Source organism: Meleagris gallopavo, chromosome 11 (genome assembly GCF_905368555.1).
Source record: "Meleagris gallopavo chromosome 11, MGAL_WU_HG_1.1, whole genome shotgun sequence".
Taxonomy (NCBI): Eukaryota; Metazoa; Chordata; class Aves; order Galliformes; family Phasianidae; genus Meleagris; species Meleagris gallopavo.
The window spans coordinates 14,363,285-14,379,730 of NC_139414.1; the positions used below are offsets into that span (position 1 = coordinate 14,363,285).

General features: G+C 57.9%; 2 protein-coding genes across 2 annotated transcripts; both read left to right on the forward strand.

The window, feature by feature from the left end:
- Window positions 1-97: 97 nt before the first annotated feature.
- LOC146543641 (uncharacterized) lies at window positions 98-2,277 on the forward strand. The gene is made up of 3 exons (XM_085232650.1): window positions 98-273; window positions 457-651; window positions 764-2,277. The coding sequence occupies exons 1-3, from the start codon at window positions 222-224 to the stop codon at window positions 2,146-2,148; spliced, it is 1,632 nt and encodes a 543-aa protein (XP_085088776.1). The 5' UTR covers window positions 98-221; the 3' UTR covers window positions 2,149-2,277.
- A 5,304-nt stretch (window positions 2,278-7,581) lies between these two features.
- Window positions 7,582-16,423, forward strand: LOC104912663 (mucin-4). The gene is given in 29 exon segments (XM_031555084.2): window positions 7,582-7,869; window positions 8,389-8,528; window positions 8,715-8,879; window positions 8,959-9,114; window positions 9,192-9,322; window positions 9,523-9,611; window positions 9,749-10,114; window positions 10,227-10,346; window positions 10,530-10,732; window positions 11,103-11,181; window positions 11,350-11,376; window positions 11,379-11,519; window positions 11,650-11,661; window positions 11,664-11,750; window positions 11,950-11,976; window positions 11,979-12,185; window positions 12,494-12,628; window positions 12,761-12,939; window positions 13,028-13,187; window positions 13,266-13,364; window positions 13,474-13,656; window positions 13,745-13,818; window positions 13,998-14,062; window positions 14,233-14,429; window positions 14,604-14,772; window positions 14,853-15,023; window positions 15,692-15,729; window positions 15,855-15,937; window positions 16,107-16,423. Coding segments are annotated over 29 exon segments (3,711 nt in total). The 5' UTR covers window positions 7,582-7,718; the 3' UTR covers window positions 16,164-16,423.
- The last annotated feature ends 23 nt before the right edge of the window (window positions 16,424-16,446 follow it).

Here is a 16,446-nt window from a genome sequence, read left to right on the forward strand (position 1 = left end):
AAAAGGATGACCCCAGCCACCAGCACGTCCTCAGGGCTGGGGCATGGCTGTCTCTGTGGGCCTGGGGAGCTGTTGGTGGCATGTGGCACCCCCACACTGCAGTGGCAGCTGGAGGAGGGCTGGCACAGGGCAGTGCTCACTGGAGGAGCTGCCTCATTGCATCACTGGCCCTCGGACAGCGAGGAGGTGCCAGCGGTGCCGGGAACCTTTGTGGCCACATCATGGGGCAGCTGCTGTGGAGCTGGGTGCTGTGGGGACTCTGGGTGCTGCCAGGTGAGTGCCGGGGTCGTCTGCGTCACCGGGGCAGCCGGACACACCACGGTGCCAAGGAGGCACGGGGATCTGTCTTGCAGCAGCCTGCATGGTGGGGAGGAGAGATGGGCACCCAATGGATTACAGTGGGAAGCAAAGGGCTTGTTGCTCAGCCTGCCCTTGCTCACACCCAAGCCCCACCAGGGAATGCGGGAGCAGCAGGCATGGGGCCCCTTGTCCCAGCACAGGACCCAGCAGAGCCGGTTGGCAGCTCCCACGTGCCTGACAGCATCAGTGCCGAGCAGCATCAGGATATGTCACCCACTGTGCCTGAGTTGGGCACGTGCCAGCTGTCCCCTGGCCGAACAGAGAAGCCTTCTGTCCTCAGAGATGGTTCAGGTAATGCCAGGTTGGAGCTGATCCCTACCCACCAGGGAGCTCCGTCCAGTGCCTGGGTGAGCAGCATGCTCAGGGGTTAGTATGGGTGGAATTGCCTTCTGTCTCCTCACAGGCAGTGCAGTGCTGCAGGTGGTGCTGGCAGCAGTGGATCCCATGAGTCCCAGCAAGGAGCAGGAGATGCCTTCTAGTGCAGCAGTCTCTGGGGGGGTGGCAGGATGGGACAGTCCCCAGGCAAGGCTTGCCTACCCAAAACAAACTGACTGGACGACCAGTGTCCCCCTGGCTCCTGGCACCACTCAGATCTCATCCCCTGTGCCTACAGGGCACAAAATGGCTGTTACCCATGGGAACAGGGATACAGAGCCAGCCACAGCCATGCTGTCCCCAGCTCCACGTGTACCTATGGAGAAGGGGACAGGCATCTCAGTGCCACGGGGCAGCAGCACTGCTCCCACAAAGTCTGTGGGAGAACACAGTGCTCTGCAGAGCACTTCTGGGCAGCCCACACCAGGATCAACCCTCCCTCTGCAAGAGATAACAGTGACTGAGGAACGTATGCATGACACCAGATTGCTGACAGGCGACGTCCCAATGCCCAGTGGAGGTTTGTCTCCTGCAGTGATACATGTCCCTGCAACTCCTCTGGTGCTGGGAACAGAAGCACCTTCCTCAGCCACCAGCACAGCAACTGATGACAGTGGGTTGGTGCAGCCTCACCGTGCTGTCACTGTGGAGTGGACACCGGGGACAGCACAGACCGTGGTGCTGTCTGATGTCCAACACAGCACAGGGACTTCACCCCACTCCCTCACCTGGAGCCCAGCTGAGCTGCTCACACCTTCTGTGCGCCTGTCCCAGGAGGTGACACCAGGGCTGGACGAGGCCACCTCTCCTCTTTTCACCACAGCCAGCATCACCGTGGGGAACCCTGAGCCTACATCAACCATGTCTGACCGTGTCACATCTCCCACTGTGCCAGCAACTACAGGGTCATCTCATCATGCTGGAATACAAAAATCAGGAACCATGATCTCCCCAGGCACAGCCTCAGCAACAATCACTCCTCCTGCCGTTGATGGTGTCAGTGAAGCCACAGCCCCTGGGCTACCAGCCCCTGGAAGATCTGGAGATGGGCTGCACGGAGACACAGCCGTTACCCATCCCCGTGTCACCTCTCAGCTCCATGCCACCACCACAGCAGCTCTGGGCACCTCAACCACAGCCATGGATGTCAGGTCTGCACCACATCTATCCACTGCCCCATATGCAGTGCTGGGCAGTGCTGAGACGGTGTCCATCGCTGCCAAAGCCACCACAGGCACTGCTGTCCTGCAGACTGAAGGTACCCCAATGGGGCTGGGCATGGGGACAGTCTCCAGTGTGGTAGCTGCTGTGTCACTGCCAGATGGTGTCCCTGGAGAAGGGTACAGCACCAGGACTTGGGCAGTGACAGGTACCCCTGCTGCCCACCCAGTGGCAGCAGCTCTGGATGGGTAGGTAGGACTGTGACTCCAAGTTTTGGCTCTGACTCATATGGATCAGGCACAGCCACGCTGTCAACATCTCCACAAGACCCCATGGAGAAGGGGACAGGCACCTCAGAGCCACTGGGCAGCAGCTCCGCTCCCACAGTGTCTGTGGGGTCACCCAGAGCTCTGCAGAGCACTTCTGGGCAGCCTGCACCTGGAACTCCTGTGCCTCTACAAGAAGGGATCACGGAAAAGGAACATGTAAGTGACAGCAGCATTCTGACAGGAGATGTCCCAGCACCCAGTGAAGGTTTGTCACCATCTGTGACACTCGCCCCTGCAGCTCCTCTGGTGCTGGGGACAGAAGCACCTTCCTCAGCCACCAGCTCAGCGACTGATGACAGTGGGTTGGTGCAGCCTCACCGTGCTGTCACTGTGGAGTGGACACCGGGGACAGCACAGACCGTGGTGCTGTCTGATGTCCAACACAGCACAGGGACATCACCCCACTCCCTCACCTGGAGCCCAGCTGAGCTGCACACGGCTTCTGTGCACCTGTCCCAGGAGGTGACACCAGGGCTGGACGAGGCCACCTCTCCTCTTTTCACCACAGCCAGCATCACCGTGGGGAACCCTGAGCCTGCATCAACCATGTCTGACCGTGTCACATCTCCCACTGTGCCAGCAACTACAGGGTCATCTCATCATGGTGGAATACAAAAATCAGGAACCATGATCCCCCCAGGCACAGCCTCAGCAACAATCACTCCTCCTGCCATTGATGGTGTCAGTGAGGCCACAGCCCCTGGTCTACCAGCCCCTGGTACAGTTGGAGATGGGCTGCATGGAGACACAGCCGTTACCCATCCCCGTGTCACCTCTCAGCTCCATGCCACCACCACAGCAGCTCTGGGCACGTCAACCACAGCCATGGATGTCAGCTCTGCACCACATCTATCCACTGCCCCATATGCAGTGCTGGGCAGTGCTGAGACGGTGTCCATCGCTGCCAAAGCCACCACAGGCACTGCTGTCCTGCAGACTGAAGGCACCCCAATGGGGCTGGGCATGGGGATGGTCTCCAGTGCGGTAGCTGCTGTGTCACTGCCAGATGGTGTCCCTGGAGGAGGGTACAGCACCAGGACCTCAGAAATGACAGGTACCTCTGCTATCCACCCTGACAGCAGCACCTCTGGATGGGTAGGAAGGACAGTGACCCAAGGTTTTGGCAGTGACCCATATGGACCAGGCACAGCCACGCTGTCATCATCTCCACATAGCCCTGCAGACAAGGGGACAGGCACCTCAGTGCCACTGGGCAGCAGCACTGCTCCCATGAAGTCTGTAGGGACACCTAGTGCTCTGCAGAGCACTGCTGGACAGGCTGCACCAGGAACAACCCTCCCTCTGCAAGAGATAACAATGACTGAGGAACGTATGCATGCCACCAGATTGCTGACAGGCGACGTCCCTGCACCCAGTGGAGGTTTGTCTCCTGCAGTGATACATGTCCCTGCAACTCCTCTGGTGCTGGGAACAGAAGCACCTTCCTCAGCCACCAGCACAGCGACTGATGACAGTGGGTTGGTGCAGCCTCACCGTGCTGTCACTGTGGAGTGGACACCGGGGACAGCACAGACCGTGGTGCTGTCTGATGTCCAACACAGCACAGGGACATCACCCCACTCCCTCACCTGGAGCCCAGGTGAGCTGCACACGGCTTCTGTGCGCCTGTCCCAGGAGGTGACACCAGGGCTGGACGAGGCCACCTCTCCTCTTTTCACCACAGCCAGCATCACCGTGGGGAACCCTGAGCCTGCATCAACCATGTCTGACCGTGTCACATCTCCCACTGTGCCAGCAACTACAGGGTCATCTCATCATGGTGGAATACAAAAATCAGGAACCATGATCGCCCCAGGCACAGCCTCAGCAACAATCACTCCTCCTGCCGTTGATGGTGTCAGTGAAGCCACAGCCCCTGGGCTACCAGCCCCTGGTACAGTTGGAGATGGGCTGCACGGAGACACAGCCGTTACCCATCCCCGTGTCACCTCTCAGCTCCATGCCACCACCACATCAACTCTGGGCACGTCAACCACAGCCATGGATGTCAGCTCTGCACCACATCTATCCACTGCCCCATATGCAGTGCTGGGCAGTGCTGAGACGGTGTCCATCGCTGCCAAAGCCACCACAGGCACTGCTGTCCTGCAGACTGAAGGTACCCCAATGGGGCTGGGCATGGGGACGGTCTCCAGTGTGGTAGCTGCTGTGTCACTGCCAGATGGTGTCCCTGGAGAAGGGTACAGCACCAGGACTTGGGCAGTGACAGGTACCCCTGCTGCCCACCCCAGTGGCAGCAGCTCTGGATGGGTAGGTAGGACTGTGACTCCAAGTTTTGGCATTGACTCATATGGATCAGGCACAGCCACGCTGTCAACATCTCCACAAGACCCCATGGAGAAGGGGACAGGCACCTCAGAGCCACTGGGCAGCAGCACCACTCCCACAATGTCTGTGGGGTCACCCAGAGCTCTGCAGAGCACTTCTGGGCAGCCTGCACCTGGAACTCCTGTGCCTCTACAAGAAGGGATCACGGAAAAGGAACATGTAAGTGACAGCAGCATTCTGACAGGAGATGTCCCAGCACCCAGTGAAGGTTTGTCACCATCTGTGACACTCGCCCCTGCAGCTCCTCTGGTGCTGGGGACAGAAGCACCTTCCTCAGCCACCAGCACAGCGACTGATGACGATGGGTTGGTGCAGCCTCACCGTGCTGTCACTGTGGAGTGGACACCGGGGACAGCACAGACCGTGGTGCTGTCTGATGTCCAACACAGCACAGGGACATCACCCCACTCCCTCACCTGGAGCCCAGCTGAGCTGCACACGGCTTCTGTGCGCCTGTCCCAGGAGGTGACACCAGGGCTGGACGAGGCCACCTCTCCTCTTTTCACCACAGCCAGCATCACCGTGGGGAACCCTGAGCCTGCATCAACCATGTCTGACCGTGTCACATCTCCCACTGTGCCAGCAACTACAGGGTCATCTCATCATGGTGGAATACAAAAATCAGGAACCATGATCGCCCCAGGCACAGCCTCAGCAACAATCACTCCTCCTGCCGTTGATGGTGTCAGTGAGGCCACAGCCCCTGGGCTACCAGCCCCTGGTACAGTTGGAGATGGGCTGCACGGAGACACAGCCGTTACCCATCCCCGTGTCACCTCTCAGCTCCATGCCACCACCACAGCAGCTCTGGGCACGTCAACCACAGCCATGGATGTCAGCTCTGCACCACATCTATCCACTGCCCCATATGCAGTGCTGGGCAGTGCTGAGACGGTGTCCATCGCTGCCAAAGCCACCACAGGCACTGCTGTCCTGCAGACTGAAGGTACCCCAATGGGGCTGGGCATGGGGACGGTCTCCAGTGTGGTAGCTGCTGTGTCACTGCCAGATGGTGTCCCTGGAGGAGGGTACAGCACCAGGACTTGGGCAGTGACAGGTACCCCTGCTGCCCACCCCAGTGGCAGCAACTCTGGATGGGTAGGTAGGACTGTGACTCCAAGTTTTGGCTCTGACTCATATGGATCAGGCACAGCCACGCTGTCAGCATCTCCACAAGACCCCATGGAGAAGGGGACAGGCACCTCAGAGCCACTGGGCAGCAGCACTGCTCCCGCAAAGTCTGTGGGAGAACACAGTGCTCTGCAGGGCACCGCTGGGAAGCCAACACTGGGAACAGCCATCCCTCTGCAAGAGATAACAATGACTGAGGCACATGTGAGTGGCACCCACATGCTGACAAGTGACGTCCACTGCCCAGTGGAGGTTTGTCTCCTGCAGTGAGACATGTCCCTGCAACTCCTCTGGTGCTGGGAACAGAAGCACCTTCCTCAGCCACCAGCACAGCAACTGATGACGATGGGTTGATGCAGCCTCACCGTGCTGTCACTGTGGAGTGGACACTGGGGACAGCACAGACCGTGGTGCTGTCTGATGTCCAACACAGCACAGGGACATCACCCCACTCCCTCACCTGGAGCCCAGCTGAGCTGCACACGGCTTCTGTGCGCCTGTCCCAGGAGGTGACACCAGGGCTGGACGAGGCCACCTCTCCTCTTTTCACCACAGCCAGCATCACCGTGGGGAACCCTGAGCCTGCATCAACCATGTCTGACCGTGTCACATCTCCCACTGTGCCAGCAACTACAGGGTCATCTCATCATGCTGGAATACAAAAATCAGGAACCATGATCCCCCCAGGCACAGCCTCAGCAACAATCACTCCTCCTGCTGTTGATGGTGTCAGTGAGGCCACAGCCCCTGGTCTACCAGCCCCTGGTACAGTTGGAGATGGGCTGCACAGAGACACAGCCGTCACCCATCCCCGTGTCACTTCTCAGCTCCATGCCTCCACTGCACCAGCTCTGGACACATCAGCGACGGCCATGGATGTCAGCACTGTGCCACATGTGCTCACCACCCCATTTACAGCCTCAGGCAGTGCCAAGCATGTTTCCATCACTGCCGAAGCCACCACAGGCACTGCTGTCCTGCAGACTGAAGGCACTCTGATGGGGCTGGACATGGGCATGGTCCCCAGCACAGTTCCTGCTGTGGCACTCCCCCATGGCAGCACAGTTGGACAAATGATGGGGTCAGTGGCCCTGGGATGGGGCAGCCGCACCCAGGCATTAGCAGGCTCAATCCCAGTTGAAAACCCCACAGTGGGTGTCCTCATCCCCACAGCCAACACTGAGAGCACTTCTGTGGTGTCAGCACTACCAGCACCACATCCTTCCAGTGCCGGCACCATTGCTCAGCTAGGCACAGCCACTCCAAACCACAGCCATAGTGCTGCTCGGGTGACAGTGGACTTGGACATCTCCTCATCCACTACCCCTGTGGATGCTGGTGCTGAGCCGGGTGTCAGAAGGGCCACCCCTGTGTCACCATCTGCAGTGGGCAGCCAACATCCTCCCACATCCCTGGCATCGGTCACAGCACTGTCCCCTGCCCTCAGTCGCAGCGCTGCTGAGCAGGATGTGAGCGTGTCCCCTTCTGTGTTCCAGAACAGCAGTCTGGCAGTGGTGGCATCCTCTGTCACACCAACTGTGGTGGCATCCATCACATCCAGTGCCAATGTCACTGGTCCAGCAGTGGTGGCACCCTCCGTCACACCCAGTGTCAGTGCCAGTGGTCCAGCAGTGGGAACAAGAGATGCCTCTCTCCGTATGGTCACAACGCCCTCCTCTAATGTCCTAGCAGCTCTCTGGGGCCACACAGCACCCATGTCACCCCAGGGACACCCATCAAGACCACCAGCAGTCCCCGTGACCCAGCCTTAAAGGATTCCAGCACAGACATGTGGGAAGCCACAGCCATGTCCTGGAAGGGCACCATCTCCTCCAGCAATGCCATAACACCAGCTGACTCACCCACCATTGACACCTCCATGGTGACCAGGCACACCACGGTGTCACCTCCTACGGCAACGGCCAGCAGTGGTGCCCAGTCCCCCTCTGCCATGCACGATGTCCCACTGCCCTGAGAGTGACAAACCACAAGGCCACCTCTGCATTTACTGCCATGTCCAGCCCTGCCAAGGGCATGCCAGCAGCCAGCAGTCCCACCAGAGCAGCTCCAGGCTTAGGGGCACAGAATGGACCAATCACAGCACCAGGGGCACCCACTTATGCCACCCTCCAGAATCCCATGTCCAAGCCTGGCGCTGAGCTCAGTAAGTCGATTTTCTTCCCCTTTCCCAACGTGAAGGAGAGAAGGGGGCCCTCAGCCTTATTTTCACAGCTTAAGAGAGAGAATTCACTTAATACCTGCTCAAGTTCTTGCCCAGCCCCTGGCCATGCTCTTACCCCGGAGGCGATGAGTATCTGCAGGCATTCCGCCCCCCCCCCCCACACTGTACGTGCCAGGGTTCACATCGGGTTCATTATTCACAGCATTCCAGCCCAAAATCGGAGGAGTCACTGAGACTGAAGTGCCTCATTTCCTCCAGTTGCAATCCCTGCCTCCTGAGTCACCACAAAGCCAAATTGGGTTAAATATCGTGATAGCATTTAGTGGGCGGGACAGAGGGAGAAGGCATCCTTGAGGGTGACTCTTGGGATTCCACCAGGGATGGGGAACCCACCACCAAAATCACACCCCAGGGCAAGGAGGCAGCTGAGCAGAATGAAAGCTGGAGCAGAAGTTAATTAATTGTTTCTAACCTCCCCCATTAATGTCCTGCCTGTGTCAGCCCCAGCAGTGTCACTGTACCCATTTGGCGCAGTGGAAGGGGACACAGAGTGCATCCAGAGAACAGTGGACTTTAACTCCCCACTGCTGAAGCCTGAGATCGGATTCCCCTTGGGGAAGGCACTGCGGGACACCCTCTACGTGAGTTTTTATGCCTATATAAGGGATGTGCAGCCAGCTCAGTAGGAAAAAAAAAAAAAAACAACCAACCCACACAAATGGAACAGAAACCTGATTTAATGTTAATTTTTCACCACTTAAAATTGATTTTTTTCTGCTTGTATGTATGTAGCATATGGATACAACCTAACCTGTCATTCTTCTCAGTTTACAGACAATGGACAAATAATTTTCCCTCCCACGGACAGCCACGTCCCCTCCAGCCCCCACCCCCCTTCCCAGGGCTTCAGTGGCCACGAGGCTTTACCCACGGTGGCCGCCTTTTGGGACGATGCGGATTTCTCTCATGGTGTTGGCACCACCTGGTACCAGGTCAGGGTCATTGGGCACCTACAGGCTGTGACCCCGCTGCCTCCAGTCCTCACCCACTGAAACCCCCCTGCAACCACAGGAGTACCCCACCCTCGGCTCCATCCGAGATCCTATTATCCATGATGTGGAAGCGAAGATTCAGAAATACATGCAGGTGCCATACTCTGCTAAATGGACCCTGAAGGTGACGTGGGAGAAGGCTCCACCGTACCCGTCACAGCTGGATGATGCACAGGTGACAAAGGGGAACTGCCACTAACAATGGATGGGGCACAGCAGTGGGGTGCTGATGGGGCTCCATGGGTTCCCCAGACCAACACATACCAGGCGGTGCTCTCCACTGATGGCAACCTCTCCTTCGCCTTGCTGCTGTACCAGGATGGTGGCATGCGGTGGGACTATGCCAGGCTGGCAGCCAAGGATGCGCTCATCGGCTTCTCCAGGTGCTGTGTCCTTGTGTGTGTCCCCAGAGATACCCTCAGCTCTCACCTCTAGTGTAGCCGTGTCCCATTTCAAGCCTCACTCACCAAGGAAAACCCATAAAGCTGCCCAGCCCCAACTGGAAACCCCTGCCCGCAGTGTACTGGGTGCAGGAACATAACCCTAACCTAACTCTAACCCCAGAGCTCTTCTCTTTACCTAGTGGTGATGGCTATGCCCAGAACAGTGAGCTGACTGAAGAGCCACCAGCTGTTAGGTACCGTCCAGACCAGCACCGCAGCTCCGGCACTGGTACGGCACCAGGAGAGACCTTCAATCCACTGCTGGGGGGGATGGATGGTGTTGAGACCCTCTTTTTGCACAAGCCCCAGTGCGGGGTTTCAATGGTCGCTGCAGTCCTGCTGTGCTTTTTTCCTATTGCTCCCCAGATGTGCGTGGGCTGTGGCTGTTCCTGCTGGCCAATCGCAGCCAGGTGAACTACAGGCTGCAGTGCCTGACGTGGCTGCAGGAGCAGCCATCACCGTCCACCTGGAGCATGGAGCTGCCACCCTGCCCCTGCTCACGGCCCCAGGCAGAGCTGGACCCCCGATACCGCCGGAGCAGAAGTGCTGAGTCCCCTCCTGCACCTGGGGTGACCACTGTACTCCAAAATACTTCAGATCTCTTTGTGACGGTGCTGCGCACCACATCCCCCAGCCGGATGGGAGCTGGGGTGCGGTGTGTGTACCGCGGCATGGGGTTTTTGGAAGGATGGCAGGAGAGATTCTGGAGCCCACCCAACAATCCTTCAGACAGTGAGTGGGCACTGCCCTGTCCCCGCCCTAAAACACACACAGGGTCCACCTACACTCTGCAGGAACATTGGGAGCTCCATACCCCCAACACCCAGCCACTGTATCCCCACAGATGGGGAGCTGGAGGCATTTGAATGGTGCTGCCGGCACGTGGGGAAGCCTCATTTCTGCACCAGGTACAGCGAGAAGAGACCAAGAGCTGGCTGTGAGGGATATGTGCCACCCACCCCTGGTAGGTTCCCTTCCTCCATGGTGGGGCACTGAGCAGGTAGCATGGCCATACCCATGTAGCCTGTGGTTTGCAGTATCCTAGTGGAGACTGTTGAGCACCGTGGTTTGCTTTCCTCCGTGCAATGACACCAACACTTTCTTTCCTTTCCCTTCTCAAAACAACTCCATTTCCTTCGGACCCTAGCCAATGCCTTTGGGGACCCCCATGTCACTACCCTGGATGGCCTCACCTACACTTTCAATGCACTTGGGGACTTCATGCTGCTGCTGGCCAGTGATGCCCACACCAGCTTTGTGCTGCAAGGGCGCATGGCCCGCACCAGTACAGCCCAGGCCACCAACTTCATGGCCTTCATTGCCCAGTACACCTCCAGCACCACCACAACAGTGAGTAGAGCTACTCTCTGCACCTATTTTGGTAAGTGATATCTCCCATTGTCACCAAAGCAGCCCTTGAGAGGGCTCTGAGTCTGGAGCCCACATGTTACAATGGTCAACCATTGGTGGTCAACCAAGCAGTGGTGGCAGCCCAGATGTGCCCTGTGACAGTGGCAGTGGAGAGCACTCACCATCCTTACCCATGCAGCCATCAAAGCTGTGTCGTCATGTGTTTGCTGGGGCAAAGACTGTGCCAACACGTCTTCAGGATGAACACCTCTTCTGGAGCTGGAGGAGGACAGGGTCCAGCAGTGTGTCCTCAGCAGGGGGTGGGGAGGGACAAGCAGGAGGGACATCCTGAGCAGTTATCCATTTGCAGGTTGAGTGGACCTTGGGGAGCCATAATGAGGTCCAAGTTCTGCTGAACTACGAAACCATCCAGTTTTCCTACTCCCAAGGTAAGGGGGACATGGTGTTAAATGTTAATTGTATCTGAGGGGGATCAGAGGTGTATCCATCCCATAGGGACTTGGTCAGTGAGGTTGAAAATGCTCCCCTCTCTGAACTCAAAGACATCATTTCAGATCTCAGACTTGTGTGGGTTCCCTCTTTGTCTTCTTTTGCAGACATGGATGCTGAGGTGTACTACAGCCCAGTGTCCTGCTGGTCAACACCTCCTCCATCACAGCCGTCTTTGATGGGACCATCTCCATCTCCGTCTCAGCCAACTCTGGGATGCTCAGTGCGGTATGCAGCCTGCTGGAGCAGTACCACAATGGCACCAGGGGCCTGCTGGGTGAGGACTCTGCCAGCATCCCCTCACCTCTCCTCCAGCACTGCTGCAGGGCCAGGGGCAAGGTCCCCTTCCCACCCCATAGCTGCTGGCAGACCCTGGGGACTCCAATCCCACAGTGAATTTCAATCAGGTGTATGGAACCACAACCAGCAGATGACTTCCAGATGCCAAATGGAACTAACATCCCTGTAAACAGCAGTGAGGAAGATATTTTCAGCTATGGGATGACCTGTAAGTCTGAGCTTGGGAACCAGCCTGGCCATCCCACACTCCAGCACCTTCTGGCCATGCACTGGCTGGAGAGGTTTGGACACTGAACAAAACTAGTGCCAAGGGAGCCTTCAATTTCTTTACCACGGCATGGAAACCAGCCCTAAAAAGAGCTAGCTTTAAAAACACGAGGTCCTACTCATGATGTGGTCTCTTGCAGGGGCTGTTGGAGAGCACAGCCTGTTTGCCCACCCCTGGCTGCACCAGTAAGAACCTTCAACCCCATCTTCTTGTCTCAGCTGAGACAGGAGAACAAAACCCAATATCAGCTGGCAGCCTCACAGTGCCACGGCTGCAGGGAGTGCATCTATGACATGCTGAGCACAGGGGATGTGGCCCTGGGCTTGGCCACCCAGAGCCTGGTGGAGGACTACCAGAAGAGGAAGGCAGCGCTTGGTAAGTGGGGTGTGGGGAACTGGGAAGAGCCCTGCTCCCTCCCTGGGGCTATATGAGGCAAGAGAGATGCCACCAAGTTCTTGAGTTGCAGTGCACGGCTGGCTCATCTCCAATCCTGGGAGATGCCACCAAAGTCTTGAATTGCATGGCACAGCTGACTGCTACTCAGGCCTGGGAGATGCCACCCAGAAGGGATTTTGTTGGGTGGCCATGGCTACATCTGCCCAGGGCCACTCATCACTGAGAGGTACATAGACCAAGAGATGCCAAGATCTCATGGTGAGCACACAGGGCTGCTCTTCCTTCAGATTCCTTCCCTCCTGTCATCACCGGCAGCCCATTGCTCACAGCATTCAGGACAGAACAAGTCACCAGGCAGTACCGAGCTACAGGGCCGGGTGTACGCTTTGTCCCTCACGTCTCACCAGAGCTCAACATGTCAGGTAGGGATGGAGAGAGGGGACAGGACGGGGGCAGGACGGGCACCGCACAGACATTGGGTTCTGGATGGAATCCCTCCAGGAGGGCTGGGACGTGACCACTACCACGTGTCCCTCCTCCTCCGCTTCCTGAAGAGGATGGCATGCTGACATGGGAGCCCCGTGGGACAGCCCCGCTCAGCATCACCCTGCAGGCTGTCAGCCCACACCTCCCCCCAGCCCTCCTGCAGCTCAGCTTCACCCTGTGCAGCTGCCGCAGCATCCAGCAGTGTGACTACAGCATCACAACCACCATCGCCAGCTCCTCCTTGCAGGTAGCAAAGCTCTGGGACATCTCCCTTCCACCAGCCCCATCCCATCTGTCCTCGTGTCCCCTAAGCTAGTGTCACAATCCCTTGGCAGCTGGCAGCCTGCAGGTGTGACGATGGATACTGGGGCTCCTTCTGCCAGCACGCACCAGACCCCTGTGCCCAAGGCTGCTTCCCTGGGGTGGGCTGTGACCCACAGACAGGCTGTGATCCTTGCCCACCTGGGCTGACTGGCGATGGGCGGCACTGTGCAGGTGATGTGGGCTCATTATGGGAATGAACACTGGGGCCTCGAGGGGTTTCGCCCGGTGCCATGCTACATTGCACTGCAGATATCGATGAGTGTGTGCAGAAGACGGTGTGCCAGGGGAACCTCACCTGCACCAACACTGTGGGCAGCTATACCTGCTCCTGCCCCAGCAATGCAGCGGGTGAGTGCAGGCATCCTGGGATGCACAACTTTGCATGGGGTAACAAGCAGAACACCTCGGGTCCAAAAAACAGTGGCTGCCTCCTCCAACAAGTACTCCCATCCCACAGGGGAGAGTCTGGGATGTGGCACTGCCTGCAGGTCCCACTCCTGCCCTGAGGGCTTCTGCAGCAATGGGGGACGCTGCCGCCTGCACCCCCCCTCCTGTACACCCACCTGTGAGTGTCCCCCAGCATTTACCGACCGGCACTGCGTGGTGGCAGGAGGGGACTTTCAGCCTCTGGCCAGTGCAGGTTGGTGCTGTGTCCCACAAGGGGCTGTCACCCATCCCAGCTCACCCAGCCCTGAGACACAAAAGCATCAATGCAGTTTCATCCCCAGATCTGCCCCAGAGGAGCGTGCTGCTGTGGGTCAGGGCAATGCAAAGTGCCACAGCTGAGGAAGTCAATGCCACTGTGCGTAGTGGTGGGGGAAGGGCTGTGGCTTGTGGGTGGGTGGGACGCTGCAGGTTGGGGTGCCTTTGAATTACCCCCCCCAGGGATCCAGCTCTACAAGCCCTATGCCTGAGAGGCAACTGGGGTTGGGGTATAGGGTCACAGCCCTCATAAATCTCCCACACAACCTCTTGGAACAGGTCTCAGCCATCCTGGGCTCTCTGGAGGTGAAGGCATTTTGGAGCAACGCCAATATCACCTGCATGTGAGTGCTGAGCAGACAGGGCAGAGCTTGGAATACAAAGAGTTTTGCCCCTAAGGATCTGCTTTTCCAGCCCCCGTGCTGCTAAACCCTTACAGCAGTGAGCCCCCTCCTTTCTTTCCCCCATAAGTCATGGGGAAACTGAGGACAGCAGCCAGCTCCTCTCCCAGCAGGACAATTGACGGTCTCACCTTTGCTGTGGTGTCCAAATTTACCTACAACAGCAGCAGCTTTGTCATCCAGTTCCTGAATGAGGAGTTGACAGCGGCCATCACCACTGCTTTCAATGGGCAGAGGGCACGGCGGGAGGTGGGTGCACATCTCCTCTTTGTACGCCTACACCTGGACAACATCACGGACCTGGTGAAATGTGAGTGCCCCAGCACCAAAGGTGATGGGATCCCCGTGGCTGTCCCCTGCCATCCAGTGCACCCTGGGGTTGTGATGGAGGTGGTTTGGTGCTGATCAGCACCACGGGGTCCCAGAGGTGCACCAAGTGGTGATGCTGCCCCAAGCCCCCATGCATGGACTCATCCCTCTGCAGTATCAGTGCCTGAGCTGCAGCACTACTTCTCCTGCACGCTATATGGCTATGAGGGTTACCAGCTCGACTATGTGGGGACAAGCGGACTGACCTGCATCTCCCCCTGCAAGAAGGGCTACTGCCAGCACGGCGGCCACTGCCAACACCTGCCCGAGGGTCCCACATGCAGGTAGCTGTGACACTGGGGTGGGCGATGCCACCCCCGCACAGCCACCCCTCCCTGTATCCGAATCTCCATCCCCTCCACAGCTGCGTGCCCTTCTCCATCTTCTCCCCGGGTGGTGCCCACTGTGAGCAGCTCGCTGTCAGCCTCGCTGCTTTCATCAGCATCATGGTGGGGGCCCTGGCACTGCTCTGCCTCCTGCTCTCCACTGCCTGTCTGGCTGCACAGCTCTGCCGTCGGCATCGGGACCTCCGGGGGTGAGCAAGGGATTGGGGCTGAGCCCATAAGGTGGGTGCTGTGGGGCAGGGTGTTGAGAGTGAGTGTCAGGAGGAGCCTTGCCATGCTGAGAAAGTGGAAAATCCATCCCAGGTATTGGACAGAGCTGTTTTGGGGAAGGAGACTGAGCCCATTCAGCATCATCCACCCCATTTGCAGTTGTCTGCTGCAGTGAGGAGTGACAGCTTCCTTCCCCATGTCAGAGAGCGGTCACATATCTTCCCTGTCCCACCCTGTGTTTGATTACAGAAGGGCTTTCTGTTGATTTTAATTTGAATGCCATCCAAATGATTTCCGCTGAAATTCATGTGTTGCTGGGAGGAGCAGGTCTGGAGCAAGAAATAAAGCACATTGCAGGGGCAGAGCTGGCTGGGGGGTAGTGCCAACCCATCCTCATCTCCACCCTATCCTTGGTATGGGATGTGTGGGGTGGCAAGCTCTGCATCTGAGCCTCCAGTGTGCCAGAGCATTTGTTTGCATATGGGACAAGGGGAGAAACGGGGTGTGTGCAGGAGCTGGGGCTTTTCCTCCTCAATCCCCATCCACAGCCCCACACTCAGTCAATGCTCCCCACTTGGGGGGCTGAGCACAAGACACTGGTCCTCCTGCCCCACCAATGTGTTGTCCCCATTCTGTCCTCCTCTCCTAGGACCAAGGGGACCTTCTGGAGAGAGCGGCCGTTCTCCTGTGAGTACACCCACAGCCTGCTTTGTAGCCCAGCTCTGAGCTATAGGGCAGGCAGTGGAGCGGCCCTATGCCCCCCAGCTGTCCCCACAGTGCTCCCCCAGCTCTGCTCTTCTTCCTCATCCCAGCCCTGATAAAGGCAGAAGAGGGGGCAGAGGCCTCAGGAAGGCTCTGGGAACCGAAGCTCTGGGCTATCGATCCGTCCATCCAGGTGTGCCTGGGGTCACTGTCCCTGTGTGTGGGGCAGCACAGCAGTGTCCTTGTCCCAGGGCTCAAAGTCTGCTTGGGATGCTGGGGACAGCAGGATCTGCACTGCTGCTGGGGCTCAGTGCAGGGATTGTGCAACTGGAACACTGCTTATCCTGTGTCTCTTTTTGCAGATGCAGTTCAAGAGACCCCACATCCTGCCTCCAAGCCAAGGCACTGTGCAGCCCTAACATGCTCTGCTCCCAGCAGTGGGGCAGCAAGGCAAGGCTCCGGGCACGGGAAGGGGATGGAACATACAGGGCTGTGGGACATGGCTGTGCCATGAGGACATGGGTCACCAAAGCAACAGGACCTTCTGCAGAGGACCTGAAGAAGTGACTGGGGTCATCCATAGGAGTGTCTACCACGGGGTGAGCCCCAGCATGGTGCAACCAGACCCAGCAATCACACTGCATTATGAACAAATCAGAATAAAAATGAAATGAGGGCATTGTTCTGTGTGATGCGTGCACC

Coding starts and splice junctions, on each gene's coding strand:
- LOC146543641 (XM_085232650.1), top strand. CDS start 222: ATGGGGCAGCTGCTGTGGAGCTGGGTGCTGTGGGGACTCTGGGTGCTG. Junction 274..456: donor GGGACTCTGGGTGCTGCCAG/GTGAGTGCCGGG, acceptor AAGCCCCACCAG/GGAATGCGGGAGCAGCAGGC. Junction 652..763: donor TGTCCTCAGAGATGGTTCAG/GTAATGCCAGGT, acceptor GTCTCCTCACAG/GCAGTGCAGTGCTGCAGGTG.